The sequence below is a fragment of the Oryctolagus cuniculus genome, chromosome 16 (assembly GCF_964237555.1).
Source record: "Oryctolagus cuniculus chromosome 16, mOryCun1.1, whole genome shotgun sequence".
NCBI classification, from domain to species: Eukaryota; Metazoa; Chordata; class Mammalia; order Lagomorpha; family Leporidae; genus Oryctolagus; species Oryctolagus cuniculus.
The window spans coordinates 63,934,721-63,957,799 of NC_091447.1; the positions used below are offsets into that span (position 1 = coordinate 63,934,721).

Consider the following 23,079-nt stretch of genomic DNA (forward strand, 5'->3'; position numbering starts at 1 on the left):
AACAATTTTCTGGAGATTTCAGGAGCAGGGTCTCCAACACAACTTTGGTTCAAAGATGCTAGGAACCTCATTGAGAAAAGTTCTTTGGTCTTGACTCTGGAAAAATATTTTTTATAAAGGTTTATTTACTTATTTGAAAGGTAGAATTACGGGGGGAGGGAGGGAGGGAGAGAGCCAGAGAGAGAAAGAAAGCGAGCCTTCCATCTGCTGGTTCACTCCCCAAATGGTTACAATGGGTGGAGCTGAGCTGATCCGAAGCCAGGAGCCAGGAGCTTCTTCCAGGTCTCCCATGTGGGTGCAGGGGCCCAGGCACTTGGGCCATACTCCACTGCTTTCCCAGAAGCATTAGCAGGGACCTGGGTCAGAAGTGGAGTAGCCGGGACTCAAACCAGTGCCCATATGGGATGCTTGCCCTGCAGGCAGTAGCTGTATTGGCTATGCCATGGTGCTGGCCCTGAAACCCTTATGTCAAGAAAATTAAGTTCCTGAGAGATTTGACTTCTAAAATGAGAGGAGCTCACAGAGAAAAACCATGAGATCTGGGTTCACCTGACTGCTAACCTGGTCTCTTGGGAGTAGACAGCCAGCAGGAAAATTCTTTCCTGTCAAGCCCAGCATCCCCATGGGAAATTAGAGACTGTAAGATTGGGGTAACAAGAGGGAGATGTGCCTAATGAGCAGAAACACAGAGCTGTGATATTGTCCGCTGTTCTCCACTGAGTGTGTTCACTTTTGGAGTCATCATCTGACTCTGGGACGGATGATTTGCTTCTTTCTACTTCAGTCTCCACCATCAGCCACCCAGGGAGGACTCACACTTCAAATAGAGAATCCTTGCAGGTCAGTCTGAGAACCCAGCAGGTACCACAGGAAATGCTCAGAGAAGGGAAGCTGAGAACCTCAGCTTCAGGGTCACCTGATGGTCAGGCCTGTCTCTTTCCAATAACAAGATCACATTTCCCCTTTGCTTGCTTGATATTCAGTTATTGTATTTACTTGTGATGTTGAGAAACAGAAGTGTCCATTGAAACCAGGCAATGATTGAAATGGAAGCCCTATCAGAGCTGTGATTAAGAAGCAGCAAGCAGGCTGGCGCCAAGGCTCACTAGGCTAATCCTCTGCCTGTGGCGCTGGCACCCCGGATTCTAGTCCCAGTTGGGGTGCTGGTTCTGTCCCGGTTGCTTGTCTTCCAGTCCAGCTCTCTGATGTGGCCCGGGAAGGCAGTGAAAGATGGCTCAAGTGCTTGGGCACTGCACCTACATGGGAGACTAGGAGGAAGCACCTGGCTCCCGGCTTTGGATCAGCGCAGTGTGCCGACCATAGCAGCCATTTTGCGGGTGCCCCAACAGAAGGAAGATCTTTCTCTCTGCCCCTCTCTCTCACTGTCTAACTCTGCCTGTCCAAAAAAAAAAAAAAAAAAAAAAAAAAAAGCAGCAGCAAGCGGTTTCAGTAAAAGTAGACCATGGGTCGAATCACCTTTTGCTTTGAGGAAAAAAAATAGGGTGAGGACATGTCTGTTGTTGTTTTAAATTTATTTATAGTCATTCTATTGGAAAGAGAGGAACACACACCAAGAGAAAAAGCCAGAAGGCATAGAGAGAAATATCACAATTGCTAGATCACAACCCATGTGCCTACAAAACTCAAGGTAGGGCCAGGTCAAAGAAGAATCCCAGACTTTCATCTCGGTCTTCCACATGGCTTGTAGGAATCCAACTTACTGAAACGTCAGCTGCTGCCTCCTCTTAAGAAATGGGAATGGGGCTGGGATGGGCACCAAGGCAAGAGCCCAGTCAGCACCCCTACTCAGAGACACCAGTAGGGAAGTTCCTACAGGGGATCAGATCCATGAACAATAAACATTAATCAGTTGTCTGGCTGCAAAATATAAATCAGCATTTTTAAACTTGTGAGGAAGGACTCTGTGTATGACACACTGTCTTGTTATTTTTCTCTTAGCTGGTGGTCAACTCAAAGAAATGGAACCAGGAAATGAGACACGACTGTCAAGATTCCTTCTCCTGGGATTCTCAGAGGACCCAGCACTGCAGCCCCTCATATTTGGGCTCTTCCTCTCCATGTACCTGGTCACTGTGGCTGGGAACCTGCTCATTGTCCTGGCCATCCTCTCAGACCCCCACCTCCACACACCCATGTACTTCTTCCTCTCCAACCTGTCCTTGGTGGACGTCTGCTTCACCTCCACCACTGTCCCCAAGATGCTGGTGAACATCCAGATGCAGAGCAAAGCCATCAGCTATGCAGGCTGCATCACACAGATGTACTTCTTCTTGCTTTTTGTGGAGTTGGACAACTTTCTCCTGGCCGTGATGGCCTATGACAGGTTTGTGGCCATCTGTCACCCTCTGCACTACACGGTCATCATGAACCCCCGGCTCTGTGTGCATATGGTCCTGGTGTGCTGGGTCATCAGTGTCCTGCATGCCTTGTTGCAAAGCCTAATGGTGCTGCGGCTGTCCTTCTGCACACACCTGGAAATTCCTCATTTCTTCTGTGAGCTGAACCAGGTGGCCCAACTTGCCTGTTCTGATACTTTCCTTAATGACATGGTCATGTATATTGCAATTATACTGCTAGCTATTGGTCCCCTGGCTGGGATCCTGTACTCCTACTCTAAGATCGTCTCCTCCATCCGTGCCATCCCCTCAGCTCAAGGGAAGTATAAAGCATTCTCCACCTGTGCTTCTCACCTCTCTGTCGTCTCCTTATTTTATTGCACAGGTCTAGGAGTTTACCTTAGTTCTGCTGCAACCCATGACTCACGTTCAACTGCAACAGCCTCAGTGATGTACACAGTGGTCACCCCTATGCTGAACCCCTTCATCTACAGTCTGAGGAACACAGATGTAAAGAGGGCTCTGAAAACACTCTTCAGAGTGAACCCATAAATGAGCTCCATAGCTTTGGAGCAGAGTAAGTGCTCGTCATTGTAAAGCTCAGTACCCCAGAGTTTGGAATTTGGATTCCTCGATAACATTACGAGCATAGAACCCAGGCCATCTATTTGTGTCCTGGAGTTTGCTTTGCTTCATCTCAACCTCTCTATAGCATTGAAGCAACTCACTTATTAAACCTTCTACCCTCTCCAGTACCCAAATACCTTCCTTTTCCTACTTTCCCAAAGTCTTTCTTTTTCTTTCTTTTTTTTTTTTTTTTTGACAGGCAGAGTGGACAGTGAGAGAGAGAGACAGAGAGAAAGGTCTTCCTTTGCCGTTGGTTCACCCTCCAATGGCCGCCACAGCCAGCGCACTGTGGCTGGCGCACCGCACTGATCCGATGGCAGGAGCCAGGTACTTATCCTGGTCTCCCATGGGGTGCAGGGCTGAAGGACTTGGGCCATCCTCCACTGCACTCCCTGGCCACAGCAGAGAGCTGGCCTGGAAGAGGGGCGACCAGGACAGAATCCGGCACCCCGACCGGGACTAGAACCCTGTGTGCCGGCACTGCAAGGCAGATTAGCCTAGTGAGCCGCGGCGCCGGCCGCCAAAGTCTTTCTAAACATTGGATGAGAATATCTGGAAATTGCTACTTTCTCGTATCATATAAAGTTATATTGGGAATAATTATTTTCTATGACATGCACTGCATTGGGTCATATTTCTCTTGTTTTTAATTTAATTTTAATTAATTTTAAAATAATTGGTATGATTTATACACACACTTCCTAGAACATAATGATATTCCTCTCTTCCTCCTTCCCTCTCCCATTCCCTCATTCCTGTCTTCTTTCTTCCTACCTTTCCTTTATTTTTTTAGTTTTTGAGATAACATTTTAAATTTACATTACAGTACAAAGGCTTAATACTTCACCACATAAGACATTTAACCAGTCAAAAACAAAAAGCCTATTTCTGTTGTTTTACCAGAAGCATATTTACATTTTTTCCTAGTACAGATAAACTCCACATGGTAACTAAATTCATTTACAGCTTTTCTAGCTCAGAGAACCCAAGGCAAACATTTCCTCTTTTATGGACGTTGCTAATGTGTATAACCTACTTCAGTTGTTCCTCCTGTTGATGTGGAATTTAATGTATTTGTGTGTTTCATAACTTTGGATTTTATTCTCATGTTCAGGATCCAGTTTCTATTGCAGCTCCATTTCCCCTATGTTCACTGCACAACAGGCCCCAGAGGTCTCTACTCCACCATCTTTCTTAGGGAGATATTGGCACGCTCTACCACATTTTGAAATTCTATCAATACACAAATGGTTAATGGAATGAGTGGTTGCCAGGGGACATCGAGCCATCCCCTTCACAGGTGTGGCTGTAACAGGGACCTGCAGGGATCTTGGGTTCATGCCCCTGTTTCATACTTCAGTAGTTCTCATGTTAATATCCTGGAAGTGATTGTTTTATTCTAGTTTCTAAAGAGATGTCCATAGGGACTTTGAGTCAAGTGTGCGGGATTTAACTGCTTATTTCTGTGAAAAGGTATGTGAACCTTCATAATCCACAAATACAAGTTTAAGGTGAAAATATCAAGAAAAACATCAATCATACGTGAAAAAGTGTTGAAGTGCATGAATTCCGATCTTCTCTAATTCTCCTTTCTACTGCTCCCCACATAACTGTGTGCTATGTGATGAAATTCAACTCTATGCACTTTCAAGTAATGTAAAAAGCAAATAAAAATTGAACCTTCTTTTTAAAACTTTTATTTAAGGCATACAAACCTCATGCATTTCATATAGACAAATTTAGGGACACAATGATTCTCCCCACTCTACCTCCCTCCAGCCTGCACTCTCACCCTTATTCCTCCTCTTTCTCCCATTCTCATTCTTATTTTTTTTACAAAGATGTATTTTCAGTTAACTTTATATTCATAAGATTAACCCTACACTAAGTAGAGAGCTCAACAAATAGTATGAATAAAAACAAAAACCAACAAATAAGCAAAAAAAAAATTGTTCCTCAACAGTCAAGAAAAGGGCTGTTCAAAATCATCACGTTGCAAAATGTCAATTTCACTCCTATTGATTGTCTTTTAGGTTCTCTATTGGTTACCACAGATCAGAGACAACATGTGGTATTTGTCTTTTTGGGACTGGCTTATTTCACTAAGTATAATGGTTTCCAGTTGCATCCATTTTGTTGCAAATGACAGGATTTCATTTTATTTTTTTGCCACTGTGTATTATTCCAGAGTGTGCAACCATAATTTCTTTATCCTGTCTTCAGCTGATGGACATCTGGGTTGATTCCATGTGAGCCTTCTCTTTCTTATAATGCACTGCATCTTTCTGTTCTAGTTCATGGTGCGATCTCCTCATGTTCAAGATCTGTTGATAAAGCTTGTGATTTGCATCAATGTAAAGAAGTGGTGTAATGAAATAGATAGCTAATAAATGTTGGTATCTGACACCCCCTTATTGTGACTGTGCTAAAGCAGAGGGTTGTGCAGGTGGAAAATAGACACACAATATGACCTCTCCAATAGCCAAGTAGCATCCACCTCCTCCCTTCATGCTGCTGGCCATCCACACCTGCCTCATGTCCCAGCCCAGGTGATGCTTCCTGGGAGTTATTTACTTCTCCTCTTCCATCAGAACTGATTCAGGTCCTCCACTGTATTCTTTTATAGCAACATAGAGATTTTTTCAATGTATACATCACACCATTTCTGTGACTTTTTAGCAACGTGACCCACCCAATCAGTACCTCATTTTTGCTCTGAATACCTAACGAGTCATTTTCTGATATTTCAAGATAACTTTAAGTGTGATTGTGGGAATTCCTGAGGGAGAGTATAATTTCAGTTTGAAGTGACTCTGACACCTGTGCCAGGACGGGCTGGTAGCCTTGAGCTGTTCCCCTGTGGACTGAAAACTGGACGGGGGTTGTCCTATTTCTTTACCCAGTTGACCCTGTGATGGCAATATCCCCACAGAGCCCATGTCATAAGCCATCCAAAAGCATCACCACCTTAAGGAAATGAGAATGGAAGATTTGGCAGGTGACAGGGGTGTTCCTCCGGGGATCTGATGGCAGTCAGGCCGTCGAGAGATCTGCCTTGAGTTAGTGAATTTCCCCTTTTCACACACAATGAGTAGAAAGGACGAGAGCGTTTGTCAGGGGTGCTGGGGGAGGAGGGACTGCTTCGCAGTGACGCAGGCACTCAGAGAAGCAGCAGAGTCCTGGGCTGGGGGACTTGGGAAAGCACAGGGTGTGGGCCCTCTGACCCGATGAGCTGACTGAGTCAGTTCAGGCCGGCTGGAAGTCAAGCATTTCCACCAAGCTCCTCCTCCACAAATATTCCATTGGTTCTCTACAATCTTTACTTCTGCTTCCCGTATTTTCTTTCTCACATTGGAACTACCAGGCAGTAAGCTTAGGACAAAACAATTTTTTTTTTCCCAGAGACACTAACCCCCTACTTCATCATCTCCTTCACAAAACATGCCTTTTCCTCAAATGCAGAATCAACTCCTTATAATTGCTCATTTTAGGGAACATGTATTCATTAGAACTGACATCCTGGGGTCGGCACTGGCATGGCAGGTAAAGCTGCCCCCTGCAGTGCTGGCATCCCATATGGGCACCGGTTCAGGTCCCAGTTGCTCCATTTCCTATCTAGCTCTCTGCTATGGCCTGGGAAAGCAATGGGGGATGGTCCAAGTTCTTGGGCTTCTGCACTAGCGTGGGAGACTTGGAAGAAGCTCCTGGCTCCTGGCTTCTGATTGGCACAGCTCCGGCCATTGCAGCCAATTTGGGAGTGAACCAGTGGATAGATTTCTCTCTCTCTCTCTCTCTCTCTCTCTCTCTCTCTCTGCCTCTCTGTAACTCTGCCTTCAAATAAATAAATAAATCTTTAAACTAAAAAAATGAACTGACATCCTTAGAAAGCATGGCCCAGCAGTTTCTGCACTGACAGCACTTCATCGTCTCTAGAAATCACACATATTTCTCACAAGTTCTACCAAATGTCAAACTTATTTTGTTTCTTTGTACCACAAAGGCTATTTCAATATATATTGAATTTAAACCCATGCGGTGGCATTCTTGTTTAGAGATGATCCTGACATCTGATGAGTATCCATAACTTTATTAAACACTATATGACCCTAATATTTCAGGTAGTAAAAAGCTTCTGAAGTGATCAAGAGTCTACTTATTCATTCTCATCCCAGGTACATTCATCCAATTTTTTTTAAAGATTTATTTTATTTCCTTGAAATACATAATTACAGAAAGACGTAGAGCCAGAGAGAGACAAAGAGAGGTCTTCCATCTGCTGCTTCACTCCCCAAACGACCACAATGGGCAGAGCTCAGCTGATCTGAAGTCAGGAGCAGGGAACTTCCTCTAGGGCTCCCACATGGGTGCAGGGGTCCAAGCACTTGGGCTATCTTCTACTGCTTTCCTAGGCCATACCAGAGAGCTGGATTGGAAGTGGAGCAGCTGGGACTTGAACTGGCACACATATAGGATGCCAGCACAGCAGGCCAGGGCTTTAATGCTCTGTGCCACAGCACTGGCCCCACCTAATTGTTCTTAATAGTTGTGTTTGGATTTCTAGTTGAAATTTTAAGAGGCACTGAACAAATTCACCTAGATATCATCTCATGTTGTTTCCCCATTCATAATGCTAACAACATGTGAAAGTTACACATGCATGTATATAAACCCAAAACTGAAACACATTTTGCTGTTTGTCAGATATTACTGCTTTTCATTAAACTGAAACTCTCAAACTAGTCTAGTTTATTAAAAACTTTTCCAGATCTTGTGAAGTTTGAAAAAATTTGTGTTAATTTTTTTATGAATACATGCTTATTCCCAGGTGAAACTAACACCATGGAAATTGCATTTGCAGAAATTTGACAAATATATGATTAGAAGGTTAGACTACTACAGCTTTAATGATCTGAGATCACTTTGAAATTTACTGTATATGGGTGAAAGAGAGAGGGAGAGAGAAAGAAAGAAAGAGGGAGGGTTGGGGGAGGGGAGAAAGAGAGGGACGAAGGAACTATTATTATATTCTTAGAATTGTATCTATGAAGTATAGTTACTCTGTTAAATGCTTAGTGAAATAAGTCATCCCCAAAAGACAAATACCATATTTTTTCTCTGATACGTGGTAGTTAACACAGAAAACAAAACATGTATCAGATTGAAACAGACACCTCATGATTTGATCATTGCTTTTAGCTTTTGTCTGGTCTTTCTACTTTTTACCTGTTGAATATTAATGGCTAGTGGTCCATTAAGCCTGTGATTGCAAAGTAAATTTAAATTATGTGTTTGCAAAAATTGAGGAACAAACAGGAAGGAAGGAGGGGCTTGACGGAGGAAGAAAGGGAAGGACATACAGTTGTCTTCTTAGATTCATATCTATGAAACACACACAATCTATTATGGGTGGGAAGCCATTGTAATCCATAAGCTGTACTTTGGAAATTTATATTCATTAAATAAAAGTTTGAAAGCAAAAAAAAAAGAAAATTCAAAAAAAATTTCAAAAATTATTTAGCAAAATCAATAAAATAAACCCACCATGGGACACTCTTTCATAACGAAACAGAAAAAAACGGAGATCTCTCATTCCTACAGTGTGCTGTGTCTTCGTGTCCTGGACCTGGTGGCGCCTGTTCATGTACAGCAGTGTGAGATGCAGTTTTCACTTCCGGTCAGTGTACAAATGCGGGAAATGAAAGAAGCAGAGGGGGACACATGAGCAAGGCGGGCATTGATGCTACGTTATTGCCCCCATGAATGGGTCACAGAGACTAAGGCAGAAAGCTGTGAGCTGAAAGCCCGGTGCTCAGATGATGCTTCCTGGGAAATCACTGTCTCCTTCCTCCTGACCACCCAGACTACCCGAGGGCCCCACTTCTGCTACTCTACAGAAGGAAAGCTTCAACAAGTACAATGCACAGCACACCCATTCATTTTTTTCAGCCTCTTTTGTTATTATTCTTTCAGCTATAAAATGTGACATCTTTTACATTCACTTTAAATAGAGACATTATAAACACACGTATGCATGCTATTCTTGCTTGAAATTAGACCTATTTTAGGAGTTGGAGCAGTGGTATAGTGGACTAAAGCCATTGCCTGCAGCACCAGCATCCCATATGGGTTCCAGTTCAAGTCCTGGCTGCTCCACTTCTGTTCCAGCTCTCTGTGATGGCCTGAGAAAGCAGTAGAAGATGGCCCAAGTGCCCCCTGCACCCACATGGAAGACCTGGAAGAAGCTCCTGGCTTCAGATCGGCCCAGCTCCAGCCACTGCAGCCATTTGGGGAGTGAACTAGCAGATGGAAGATCTCTCTCTCTGCAACACTGCCTCTCAAATAAATAAATAAATCTAAAAAGGAACATTTAATTAAAAAATAAGATGGAGATATTAATATAATAAAGATGTATTTCTAACAGTGATAATAATGTGGACAAAAGAAAGTTTTATGTCATTTATGTGGAATGACTAAATGAAGCAATACTCATAACTGCACTGAATACTATGGCATCCACATGATATTTATAATCTGTATTTATTTCTTTTTGGCAGGCAGAGTGGACAGTGAGAGAGAGAGACAGAGAGAAAGGTCTTCCTTTGCCGTTGGTTCACCCTCCAATGGCCGCTGCGGCTGGGACGCTACAGCCGGCGCACCGCGCTGATCCGATGGCAGGAGCCAGGTAATTATCCTGGTCTCCCATGGGGTGCAGGGCCCAAGTACCTGGGCCATCCTCCACTGCACTCCCGGGCCACAGCAGAGAGCTGGCCTGGAAGAGGGGCAATCGGGACAGAATCCCCGGCGCCCCAACCGGGACTAGAACCTGGTGTGCCAACGCCCCAAGGAGGAGGATTAGCCTAGTGAGCCATGGTGCCGGCAATCTGTATGTATTACCTCACATAAATAGGAGGGAACACATGATATCGGTTGTTGTGGGTCTGCCTTATGTCACTTAGCATAAGGATCTCTAGTTCCATCATTTTGCTGCCAGTGTTGGGATCCATTGTTTCTTATGGGGGGGGGTAACAGCCTATCAAGTTTATATAGCATGTTTTGTTTACCCAGTCATCAGTTGATGGCTATCTAGGTTGATTCCATACTGAGGAGCAGTAAACATAGGAGTGTGGATAACTCTTTCAAATGCTGATTTTATTTTCTTTGAGTTTATTTTCAGGAGTGGGATAAGTTGGGTCATATTATAAACTTACTTTTAGTTTTTTGAAGAAACTCCCTACTGTCATTCATGATGGTTGTATGATTTTCATTTCAAAAGTGAGTGTACTATTGTAGCTTCTACCCACTATTTCACTAACATTCGTTATTAAAACAAAAATCAGAAGAGAAGATTCTGCATGTTGATAACTCTAAGAAATGATAAATGTTTAGGTGATATGATAACTTATTTACAACACAATGTATACATGCATCCAAACATAACATGTTCCCCCACCAATTATGCATTGATAAAAAGATACCAAACTATGAATAACTACAGCTCTTTTTAAAATTTTAGTCTATTTTATTCATTCATTCATTTATTTATTTAGAAGGCTTTTATTTAATAAATATAAATTTCATAGGTACAGCTTTTGGAATATAGCAGTTCTAACTCCCATACCTGCCCTCCCATCTCCACTCCTGTCCCACCTTCTACTCCCTCTCCCATCCCATTCTTTATTAAGATTCATTTTAAATTATCTTCATATACAGAAGATCAACTCTATACTAAGTAAAGATTTCAATACTTTGCACACACACAGACATACAAAGTATAAAGTACTGTTTGAAGACAAGTTTTACCATTAATTTTCATAGTACAACACATTGAGGATAGAGGTCCTACATGGGGCGCAAGTGCACAGTGACTCCTGTTGTTGATTTAACAATTGACCCTCTTACTTATGATGTCAGTGACCACCCAAGGCTCTTGTCATGAGCTGCCAAGGCTTTGGAAGCCTTTTGAGTCCACAGACTCCATTATTACATAGACAGGGCCCTAATCAAAGTGGAAGTTCTCTCCTCCCTTCAGAGAAAGGTACCTCCTTCTTTGATGGCCCGTTCTTTCCACTGGGATCTCACTCGCGGAGATCTTTCATTTAGGTCATTTTTTGCCAGAGCGTCGGCTTTCCATGCCTGAAACACTCTTATGGGCTTTTCAGCTACGTCTGAATGCCTTTAGGGCTGAATCTGAGACCAGAATGCAATACAGCTCTTTTAACTAGCAAACATTTTATAATGAGAAGCTAAAAGATGGCTATTAACTTGTGATACAATTTCTAATTCTTAGGAAGTGAAGAGCCCCTGGTTTTACACCAAAGAAACAATTTCATCTACTTGAAAAGGGATACAGAAATTTTCTGGAGATGTCAAGAGTCATATCTCCAACATAAGTCTGGAGTTGAAGATTGCTAGGTACGCCTTCAAGATAGGTTCGTCCATCTTCAACTCTAGAGAAAACTTTCACCAAGAAAGGTCAGTTCCTTTAGAGCTTTGTCCTCTGGGAGGCAGAAGAATTCAGGGGAGGAATAATCAGAGCTGGGTTCACCTGGCTTCTTACCTGCTCTCTTGGGAACAGAGAATCAGCAGGAAAATTTCCTTCTTCCCAGACCAGCATCCCTGCAGGGAAATCAGGTGCTTAGAGGTTGGGACACCAAGAGGGAGTTGAGCCTAATGAGAAGAGACAGGGAGCTGTAAATTCACCCTCTGCTGTTGTCCCTCAACTGTGCATCCATGGTCTGCTCAGGACATTGTGGTTGCTTTTGGAGTCTTGATCTGACTTGGCAACCGATTCTTTGCTCCTTCCTACTGTCTTGTGTGTGACCGAGCTCCAGCCTCCATCATCAGCTACCCAGGGAGGAGTCCACACTTCCCTCATGGAGACCCTCCTCCTGCAGAACCCACGCAGGTGAGTCCAAGAGTCCAATGGGCACTGTAGGAAATTCTCATTAGAATAAAAGCTGAGAGAATGTAGCGGTGGTCACCCAACAGCCAAACCAGTCTATTTCAGATAAAGAGATCACATTGTTAGTTTGCTTACTTGATTCACTGGCTACTGTACTCATTTGCAACTATACAGAAAAACAGAACTAACTATTAAAATAGCAACTGATTGGTGGCAATGGAATGACTGACGTGGAACCTCAATCAGGGCAGAGACTGAGCAGCAGAAAGTGGATCCAAGCATCATTGGGGTTAAGGGGAGGAGAGACTGGGGTGGGGGTAGTGGTTGCGGAGGGACCTGCAGGTAAGTGAGGGCATTTATTAGTTTATTTTTAAATTGGTGTGGTTTCCTTTCATTTGGAATACAGGGATGCAAAGAGAGGTAGATAAAGACGTACAGACACAGAGATATCTGTCCCCAAGTAATTAGCTTTCTGAGTGTCAGCAAACACTATCATTGGGCCAAAACCAAAGACTTCAGTGTAGGTTTCCCATATGGGAGGCAGGAAACCCAACTCCCCCAGCAGTGACTGTGACTTCCCAGAGAGTGCATTAGCAGAAAGCTGGAATTGGGAGCAGAACCAGGAATCAAACCCAAGCCTTCTGAGCTGGGGTGCAGGCATCTCAAGCAGCATCCAGAATATAGTACCGATAATCCCAGCTCCATATTTTAGTCTCAAAATGGTGCACATTGACAATGCTTTCTGCTGAGAATTCATCTTGCATGGATTTTTTCAATGCTTCCCTTTTTAAAAATAAAAATTAGATTTACAATTGCATTCTATTTTATTTTGTACAGTTGTTTCAGCCACTATACTTGACCTAATTACATTCTCCATGTTGTCTTTGCTGCATATATTTGTAGTTGTTAAAAACTCTCCTCTGAAGGCGGACACTTGGTATAGAAGTTGGGATACTTGGGATGCCTGCGCTGCTTATCAGAGAGCCCAGATTCAGTTGTGGCTCTGCTCCTGATTCCAGTTTCTTGCTAATGTAACTCCTGAGAATCAGCTGTGATGGGTCAGGTACTTGGGTTCCTGCCACGCACATGGGTGACCTGGGTTGACTTTTGGGGTTCCTGGCTTCACTCTTGCCCAGTCCTGGATGTTGTGGGCATTTTGTGAGTGAGCCAGTGGATAGGCAAGCTCTGTCTGTTTTTATCTATCTGCCTATCTATCTATCTATCAATCATCTATCTCTTTATATATCTATTCTGTCTGTTCTATCTGTCATATATCTATCTATTCTATCCATCTATCTAGTCTATGTATTTTGTCCTTTCTACCTATCATCTCTCCATCAGTCTATTTGTCTGTCTATCTATCTACCTATCCTATCTATCTAGCAATCTATCTATGTATCTATCCATCCTATTCTATGTGTTGGTTCTATCTATCTATTCTATGTCTTTCTATCTATTCTATTTATATATCTATCCATCTGTCTATTCTCTCTGCCTATCCTGTCAGTTCTATTTTATCTATATATCTATCCATCTATCAATCTGTCTATTCTATCTATTTATCTATTCTATCATCAGTCACATAACTATTTATAGATAGCTATCATCTCTATCTTTAACTCTTTGTCCCCTCTCTGTCCCCTCTCTACTTTTCAAATAAATGAAATAATTAATAAATCAATCAATAAAAGAGAAAATTGGTTATACCTGAATCAACCTAGACTTTTATTTGTTTGAGGAAGGCTCTGAAACTGAAACTTCTGGGTGGCATTTACACTTAATTTATAGCAAAGAAATCTGATGTATCCAGTTTGTGTCCTATCTGCTTGCTTGTAGTCCTATTCATGATCCCAGGGTGACAAGGGCATGGGAGCCACCAGGCCTAGAAGGTCACAGTTTCTGCCTGTTTGCCTCTGTGTTTCCACATGCCCGTGTGCATCTGCTTTGTGATACAAGCAATGTTCACAGCTTGGGGAGCAGATACATTCCAAGTCTCATAGACTCCAAGGTGACCCTTTCAACACTGGGACCAGAACTCCAACAATATTTGGAAGGAATTCACTTTAAATCACTGGGTCCCTTGCAGAAAAAGTACTAAGAGTAATGATGGTTATTAGAATCTGCAGAGAGAGCCATGGCAGAGGAATGGAGAAAGGTTTCATAATGTATGATATGTTAAGGTTAGAGAGGAACAAAAGGTTCTGGTGCCCTATTACACAGTACAGTGACTCTAGATAATGCTCATGCAGTGCACATTTCTCTATTTAAAAAAATACAAGATAGGATTGTGGATATTCTCACCATGGAGAAATGTATCATGTTTGAGACATAGATAAAGTCACCCAGATTGGACACACAATAGATACAGGTGTGGACATATCTCATAGCACCCACACAAAAATGTGCAATTTTTACACAGAAGTTTAGAATGTTTAAACATGTTAAAACATTTTCAAGCTAACAATACACACAGAGCATAGTAAACATTAATGAGGTGCAGGAGGTTTACAGCGTACACAGTGAACTCTGTGTGCATGTTTCAGAAGCACTGGGAAGGGCACCTCAACCTCCACATCCTCTCACCCCATCCCCACCACACCCCTCCCTGCTCATGCCCATCATCACACTTCTCTCTTGTGGCGTCTTGCCACCTGTGGGCCTTTACAATGGTTGGCACCTTGCAAGTACCTGCTTCTGCAAATCTGTGGCTCTCACTTTCTGAGCCACTGCAGCCTGTTTCTGGTCTAATCTGGGCAACAGCTAGAACACCCTTCATCCAAGCTCCTTACATCTACTTTCTTTTCATTCATAGCATTTGCTTGTTCACATAGATTGTCTCCATCACTGGAAATAGGGAATTTGGTTTATAAGCATGGTAGATTTATTGATGGAACAGAGCTTGGAACACATTCAGAAGTAAGTTTATGCTGTTCAAGTTCAAGATAATTTCTTATTAAAACTAACATGAATCTTCGGGCAATCGCTAAGCGAGCCCTACTCAGAGATGCCAATATGAAGTCATCTAACTAGGACTAAATCCATGCATATTGTACAAAAGTCAATTTTCTGCCTGCCAAATATCAATGATAGCATTTCACCTCTGTGAGCTGTAACTCTATATGAAAAGTAATTATGATTTTTGTCTCTTTTCTAGTGGTCATCTCAACTACATGGAACCAGGCAATGAAACCCAACCTTCAGAATTTCTCCTCCTGGGATTCTCAGAGGACCCAGCACTGCAGCCCCTCATATTTGGGCTCTTCCTCTCCATGTACCTGGTCACTGTGGCTGGGAACCTACTCATCATTCTGGCCATCCTCTCAGACAACCACCTCCACACACCCATGTACTTCTTCCTCTCCAACCTGTCCTCCTATGATATCTGTCTCACATCCACCATTGTCCCCAAGATGCTGGTGAACATCCAGACGCAGAGCAAAGCCATCAGCTATGCAGGCTGCATCACACAGATGTACTTCTTCTTGCTTTTTGTAGAGATGGAGAACTTTCTCCTAGCCGTGATGGCCTATGACAGGTTTGTGGCCATCTGTCACCCTCTGCACTACACGGTCATCATGAACCCCCGGCTCTGTGTGCATCTGGTCCTGGTGTGCTGGGTTATCAGTATCCTGCATGCCTTGTTGCAAAGCCTAATGGTGCTGCGGCTGTCCTTCTGCACACACCTGGAAATCCCTCACTTCTTCTGTGAACTGAACCATGTGGCCAGACTTGCCTGCTCCAGCAGCTTTCTAAATGATGTGGTCATGTATTTTTTTGTTATCTTGCTGGGTGGAGGTCCCCTGGCTGGGATCCTGTACTCCTACTCTAAGATCGTCTCCTCCATCCGTGCCATCTCCTCAGCTCAGGGGAAGTATAAAGCATTCTCTACCTGTGCTTCTCACCTCTCTGTTGTCTCCTTATTTTATTGTACAGGGCTAGGTGTGTATATTAGCTCTTCTGCCACCCACAACTCGCATTCAAGTGCAAGGGCCTCAGTGATGTACACTGTTGTCACCCCCATGCTGAACCCCTTCATCTATAGCCTGAGGAACACAGATGTAAAGAGGGCTCTGACAAGACTCTTTGGAGGGAAACTGTAAGCTGGTCCATTGGTCGGGAACAAAGCAAGCACCCATAATTGTAGGGCTCAGTTCCCCAAAGCTTGAAATTTTGATTCCTTGATCAAATTTCAAATATAAAATCTGCTCCTTGTGTTTCTTTCTTGTCATTTTCATTCCTTTGGTGTCAACATTTCTGTATAATTTAAGGAAATCATTTCTTAAGCCTTCTGCTCTCTTGAGTATACATAAGGTTTTTTTTTTTCTTTGTTGCTTTCCTCTTTCCCCAAGCACTGGCTCAGAAATATTTGGAAATTCCCATTTGTCCTGTGGGATGGTAAACCTTTGCATTGCAGATCCCTGTTAAAAGTTTCGGTAAGGAAGTAAAGAGAATTGAACAACTAGAAGACGCTGTCATCTGATACTCCATTGTTAGTACTGGGAATGCATGGGAGTCAATAAAGGAAATAGTTGAGCAGACAAAAACTCAAGGTAGATGGGCTGGTGCTGTGGCATAGTGGGCTGAAACTCTACCTGCATCACTGGCATCCCATATGGGCACTGGTTCGAGTCCCAGCTGCTCCACTTCTGATCCAGGTCCCTGAAGATGCACCTGGGAAAGCATTAGAAGATGGTCCAAGTGTTTGGGCACCTGCACCCATATTAAAGACCCAGAAGAAGCTCCTGGCTCCTGGCTTTGGACCCAACCCAGCTCCTTGCCATTGTTGCCATTTAGGGCTCTGCCTCTCAAATAAATAAATAAAAATAAAAAATATTTTAAAAAAATACAAGGTAGAAATGTGACCTCTGCAATAAACAAACATCTTCTGCTTTCTCTCATCATCTGATAACCATCCACTCCCTCTTTGTTAGAGTTTTAAAAAAAGTCCGCCGCCCTCAAGAACGACTCCAAGAGACTCTCTCTCATGCAATCAGCAAAGGGTTAAGGGTTTATTGATCCAGCATGCTGGGGCTCTCTGAATATGCAAGAACAGATGAGCCCCGAGGAACTACAGCATAGGGTTTATACAGGCAAAAACCGCAAAATCGGGAGGGGGGATACACGGTTGCTAAAATCAAAAGAGTACATAGTTACTGGGATCAACATAACCCAAGTCCTAAGTGAAATTAATATCCATTATAATCTTGACAATACCAGTTACAATCTTACAATTATCAATTATGATCTTGACATTAATCCAAATTATAGGTAAGACATAGACAAATCACATCTTTATCATTAACCCAGGTGCAACCTTTCCACTTTCAAGCTTGAGCAATCATGCTAGGGGGTTTCTGTGCTCTGCCAAGGGTGATGTAGTGTACTGCTATTGTCCGACTATTTGAGATCATAGTTTCAGACCAGAGTCTCATGGTCGGGGGGGGGGGTGCTTTCCCAGAATGGAGTCTCAAGTGCTCCAAAATGGAGTCCCTACTGTCAAGGTGCTACTTCATATTTATGTCTCAGCTCTTTGGAAATTATCTCCTTCATACCTTCTATTAAACTACCCGGCCATTGGAGAGTGAACCAACGGCAAAGGAAGACCTTTCTCTCTGTCTCTCTCTCTCACTGTCCACTCTGCCTGTCAAAAAAATAAAAAAATTAAAAAAAATTAAAAAAAATAAAATAAAAACTACCCGAGATCCCGAGTTGTATTCTTTTATGACATCAGAGGGCTTTCTTTCATTTTGTATGTTACACAACACTTTCCTCATTTTTAATGATGGTAATCCTAATTGGCACAACAAGTTTGCTCTGGTTATAAACCATGTCATCTTCTGATGTTGATTTGGTTTTTCAAGGTGACTCTACTTGTGGTATAGGAATTCCTGAGGGTGAGTTACACACAGTAGATCAATCATTTGCAGGTCTCTGTACAAACAGTCTTGAGCTGTTCCCCTCTGGGTTAAAAATTGACAGGGTGTTGATCTTATTCTATCTGTAGGATGACTGTTAGGTCAAAACCCCCATGGAGACTACACCACAAATTATCCAAAAGCAACACCACTTGAAGGAAATCGAAATGGAAGCTATGGCAGGGAGTGGGGAGTTTCCCTGTATATCTGACTGCTGATAGTCCATTGTGAGATCTGCCTTGAGTTAAGGAATTTCCCCTTCTCACAAGCATTGAATAAGGACAAGTCAAGGGCACTGGGGAGGGGATGACTGCTTAGGGCTGAGGCAGGCAGTAGAGCATCAGTCCTCACCTTTGTGTACCTCCAAATTCTGGTTTTGGGGTCTTTGGAAAAACACACAACACTGGCCTCATGCCCAGAACACCTGACTCAGCCAGTCTAGGTGGACCTCAAATTGTATTTTTCTACCAAGTTCATTCTCCACAAATCTGCCACAGTTTTCCACACTATTTACTCACAAGTCCTACATTTTCTTCTCTTTCATGTGGGAATAACAAGACAGAAACCTTAGGACAAGTACATTCTCTGTTTCTTAAAGAACATTGACCCACATTTTATAACCATCATTATAAAACTTGCCTTCCTTTCCTTACACACATAATGATTTTCCTTGCTCCTCACTGATGACCACATATTAATTAGAATTTTGTTCTTTAACAAGCATGAACCATCATTCTGTAGACCAATAGCATTTAACTACCTCCAAAAATACATACACTACTTATAAAGCAATGGCTATAATCAAGCCAAACCTATTTAGTTTCTATATGACAGGCAAATTATATTTCAAAGCATATTAACTTTTTAAAAATATTTTTATTTATTTGAGAGGCAGAGCTACAGACTGAGAGAGAAAGGTCTTCCATCCACTGATTCACTCCCCAAATGGCTGCAATGGCTAGAGCTGGGCAGATCTGAAGCCAGGAGCCTCTTCAGGTATCCCACTCAGGTGCAGAGTTACAGAATGGCAGAGACAGAGGCAGATGGAGAGAGAAAGGAGAATGAGAGAGAGTGAGAGAGAGATCTTCTACTCACTGGCTCACTCCCTAAATTGTTGCAACAGCTGAAGCTGAGCCAGTCTGAAACTGGGAGCCAGAAGCTTCTTCCAGGTTTACCACATGGGTGCAGGGACACAAGGACTTGGGCCATCAGGTTTCCCACATGGGTGCAGGGACACAAGGACTTGGGCCATCTTCTACTGCTTTCCCAGGCCATAGCAGAGAGCTGGATTGGAAGTGGAGCAGCCGGGACTTGAACCAGCTCCTATATGGGATGCTGGCTCTGAAGACAGCGGCTTCACCCACTACACCACAGTGCTGGCCTCTCATTCTTTTTCATGGATATATATATAATATATATAATATCCAATGGAGATATATATCATATATTATATTATATCCAATTGTGTATATACCACATTACTAGTCATTGGTTGATGGAAATCTAGGTTGATTGCATGTCTTTGCACTCTGAAATGAGCTATAGACATGGGAGTGCAAGAATCTCTTGTGTATGCTGATTTAATTTCCTTTGGGTAAATCCCCAAGGAGTGGGTTGGCTGGGTCATATGGCAGGTCTATTTTCAGCTTTTTGAAGTATCTCCATACTGTCTTCCACAGTGGCTGCACCAGTTTACATTTCTACCAACAGTGGATTAGGGTACCTGTTTCCCCACATCCTCACCAGCACTTAATGTTTGTTTCTGCATGAGAGCCATTCTAACTGGGGTGATATGAACCCTCACTGTGGTTTTGATTTGCTTTTCCCTGATGGCTAGTGATCCTGAGCATTTTTTCAATTGTCTGTTGCCCATTTGCATTTTCTGTCTTGCAAAATGCCTGTTCAAGTCCTTTGCCCATTTCTTAACTTGATTGTTTCATTGTGTGTCTTGTACTCTGTATATACTCTGCCCATTAATCTTTTAACAGATCCATGGTTTGTAAATGTTTTATCCCATTCTGCCAATTGTCTTTTTACTTTGTTAATTGCTTCATTTGCTGTGCAGAGGTTGCTCAGTTTGATATAATCTCATTTGTCTTTTTATTGCCTGTGCTTTTGGTAGTCTTACCTATCTTAATGTCTTGCAGTGTTTGCCATATGTTTTGTTCTAGTAGTTTGATACTATCAGATCTTAAAATTAGATTCTTGATGCAATCTGTGTGGTTTATGTGTAGGGTATATGGAAGGGGTCTTGTTTAAAACTTCTATACACAAAAATCCAATTTTCCCAATACCGTTTGCTAATGACACTGTCCTTTATTCAGTATGTGTCTTTTGTGTGCTTGTCAAAGATTGGCCCATTGTAGATGCATGGATTTTTATGGGGTTTTCTACTCTGCTTCATCAGTCTATATATTTATTTTTGGAAATCTGTCTCTAAAAAAGGAAGAACACAAATTTTTCTCAGGAATTTGGGCTTGACAATTAGGAGAAACACAGAGGATTATATAGATATCAAGGACCAGGCTTTACTATGGAAGTCAGTCTGGAGATTCCTCAGAAACCTGAAGATAACCCTACCGTTCAGCCCAGTCATCCCACTCCTTGGAATCTACCCAAAGGAATTTAAATTGGCAAACAAAAAAGCAGTCTGCACCCTAATGTTTATTGCAGCACAATTCACAATAGCCAAGACCTGGAACCAACCTAAATGCCCATCAACGGTAGACTGGATAAAGAAATTATGGGATATGTACTCTTTAGAATACTATACTGCAGTAAGAAACAACGAAATCCAGTCATTTGCAACAAAATGGAGGAATCTGGAACACATCATGCTGAGTGAAATAAGCCAGTCCCAAAGGGACAAATACCATATGTTCTCCCTGATCAGTGACAACTGACTGAACACCAAAAAGGAAACCTGTTGAAGTGAAATGGACACTATGAGAAATGGTGACTTGATCAGCATAGCCCTGACTGTTAATTAACAACTTAATACATTACCCCTCTTAGTATTTTTTTTTGTCTGTTCTGCTTAATACTACTGGTTTAATTCTGTAATTAATACACAGTTATTCTTAAGTGTTGAAATTTAATTGAAATGTGATCCCTGTTAAACATAAGAGTGGGGATAAGAGAGGGAAGAGATGTACAATTTGGGACATGCTCAAGCTGACTTGCCCCAAATGGTAGAGTTAGAAACATATCAGGGGATTCCAATTCAATCCCATCAAGGTGGCATGTGCCAATGCCATCTCACTACTTCAAGTGATCAATTTCAGTTCACAATTGATCATAATGAAAGGACTAAGAGTCAAAGGGATCACATAAACAAGTCTAGTGCCTGCTAATACTAACTGATAGAATAAATAAAGGGGAGTACGATCCAACATGGGAAGTGAGATACACAGCAGACTCATAGAATGGCAGATGTCCTAAAAAGCACTCTGGCCTCAGAATCAGCCCTAAAGGCATTTGGATCTGGCTGAAAAGCCCATGAGAGTATCACAGGCATGGAAAGCCAAGACACTCTGGCAAAAAAAAGACCTAAATGAAAGATCTCTGTGACTGAGATCCCAGTAGAAAGAACAGGTCATCAAAGAAGGAGGTACCTTTCTCTGAAGGGAGGAGAGAACTTCCACTTTGACTATGGCCTTGCCATTGTAACCCATGAGTCGTACTTTGGAAATTTATATTCATTAAATAAAAGATAAAAAAAAAGATAAGAGTTGGAGAACTCAAAAGGCTTCCATAGCCTTGGAAACTCATGACTGGAGCATAGGGAGATTACTGATGCCATAAACAGGAGTGTCAATTTGTAAAGTCAACAACAGTAGTCACTGTGCACTTACTCCTCATGTAGGATCTCTGTCCTTAATGTGCTGTACATTGAGATTTAATGCTATAACGAGTACTCAAACAGTATATTTCACTTTGTGTTTCTATGTGGGTGCAAGCTATTGAAATCTTTACTTAATGTATACTACACTGATCTTCTGTATATATAGAAAATTGAAAATGAATCTTGATATGAATGGAAGGGGAGAGAGAGCAGGAAAGGGGAGGGTTGCGGGTGGGAGGGAAGTCATTGGGGGGGGGAAGCCAATGTAATCCATAAGCTGTACTTTGGAAATCTACATTCATTAAATAAAAGTTTAAAAAAAGGACCATGCTTTGACACAGATGCCACTTGGGATGCTCACCATCCATAGTGGGCTGCCAGTGTTCAAGTCCCTGCTGTGCATCTCTTTTAGCTCCCTTCTAATGCACTTCCTAGGAGACAGCAGGTGATGCATTTGCTACTTTTGTGGCTACCACAAATGTACAACATCCAGACTGAGTTCTGGGCTCCATTCATCAGCCTGGTCCATTCCCCATTCCCTTGTAATGGAAACTGAGATGGAAGCCCTTACTTAGTGTTTTAAGCAGCATTCAGATATTTTTTATTTTAGAAATTGCACCGTGAAGCCAAATAATGTAGCACCTATGGTTTCCTCTCAAGGGAATATGGTTCTTCCCCTTGTCAAATAGGGGAATAGTAATTTTGTCAGGCTAACAGGAGCTGTGTTTCCATTATAGTGACTTGATATCATAAACTATGTAGTTATGACACAATCTTAAATTTTAAGAAGACTTTAATTCAGGGTTGGGAGAAGTCATCAGGAAGTTATCCCTTTGGAAAGTAACAGTTCTTTGAGAAGGAGAAATAAAGACTAGAATTACCTGATTTTATACCTGGTGTACTAGGAGCAGAGAATCTGTTGGAAAAAAATTTCCCTGTACACAAAGCAAAGCCCCACAGGGAAATGGTGATCTCAGGGGTTTGAGAAGCAAGAGGGAAAGAACTACGCCCAAGGGAGGAGACCCAGGGGGTTACAAACTTCTCCTCTGCTCCTGTTCTTCAGCATGTGCTACCACGAGTCTGGGGAGATATGATTTATTAAACTGTGGAGACCTAAGGGAGATGTGGTGAGACATGCTTCACTCCTTCCCGCTGTCTTGTCTGGGGCCAGAGCCTCACTCTCCACTGTCAACCATCCAAGAATGGTTCATATCTCATCCAGGTGAGCCCAGGAAGTCAGCAGGTGCTGAAGGAAAGGCTCAGGGGCAGGGAGAACTGAGAAAGCTCATCTGAGGGTCACCTGAGGGACAATCCATGCCAGCCCAGAAATGAAAGATCTCTGGATTGACTGATTCATTGATGTGTTTATTTATGATGCTAGGAAGAAAAGCAGCCATAGAACTCAGCAAAGACAGGGTGAGTGTTGACTTTGAA

The 23,079-nt window shown here is 42.5% G+C and overlaps 2 protein-coding genes across 2 annotated transcripts; both read left to right on the forward strand.

The window, feature by feature from the left end:
• Positions 1-1,978: 1,978 nt before the first annotated feature.
• On the forward strand, positions 1,979-2,909 carry LOC100345126 (olfactory receptor 7A17-like). The gene has a single exon (XM_002722095.2). It carries the CDS (start codon positions 1,980-1,982, stop codon positions 2,907-2,909), a length of 930 nt encoding a protein of 309 aa, XP_002722141.2. The 5' UTR covers position 1,979.
• Positions 2,910-15,048: 12,139 nt separating this feature from the next.
• LOC100345381 (olfactory receptor 7A5-like) lies at positions 15,049-15,986 on the forward strand. The gene has a single exon (XM_008249312.3). It carries the CDS (start codon positions 15,057-15,059, stop codon positions 15,984-15,986), a length of 930 nt encoding a protein of 309 aa, XP_008247534.1. The 5' UTR covers positions 15,049-15,056.
• The last annotated feature ends 7,093 nt before the right edge of the window (positions 15,987-23,079 follow it).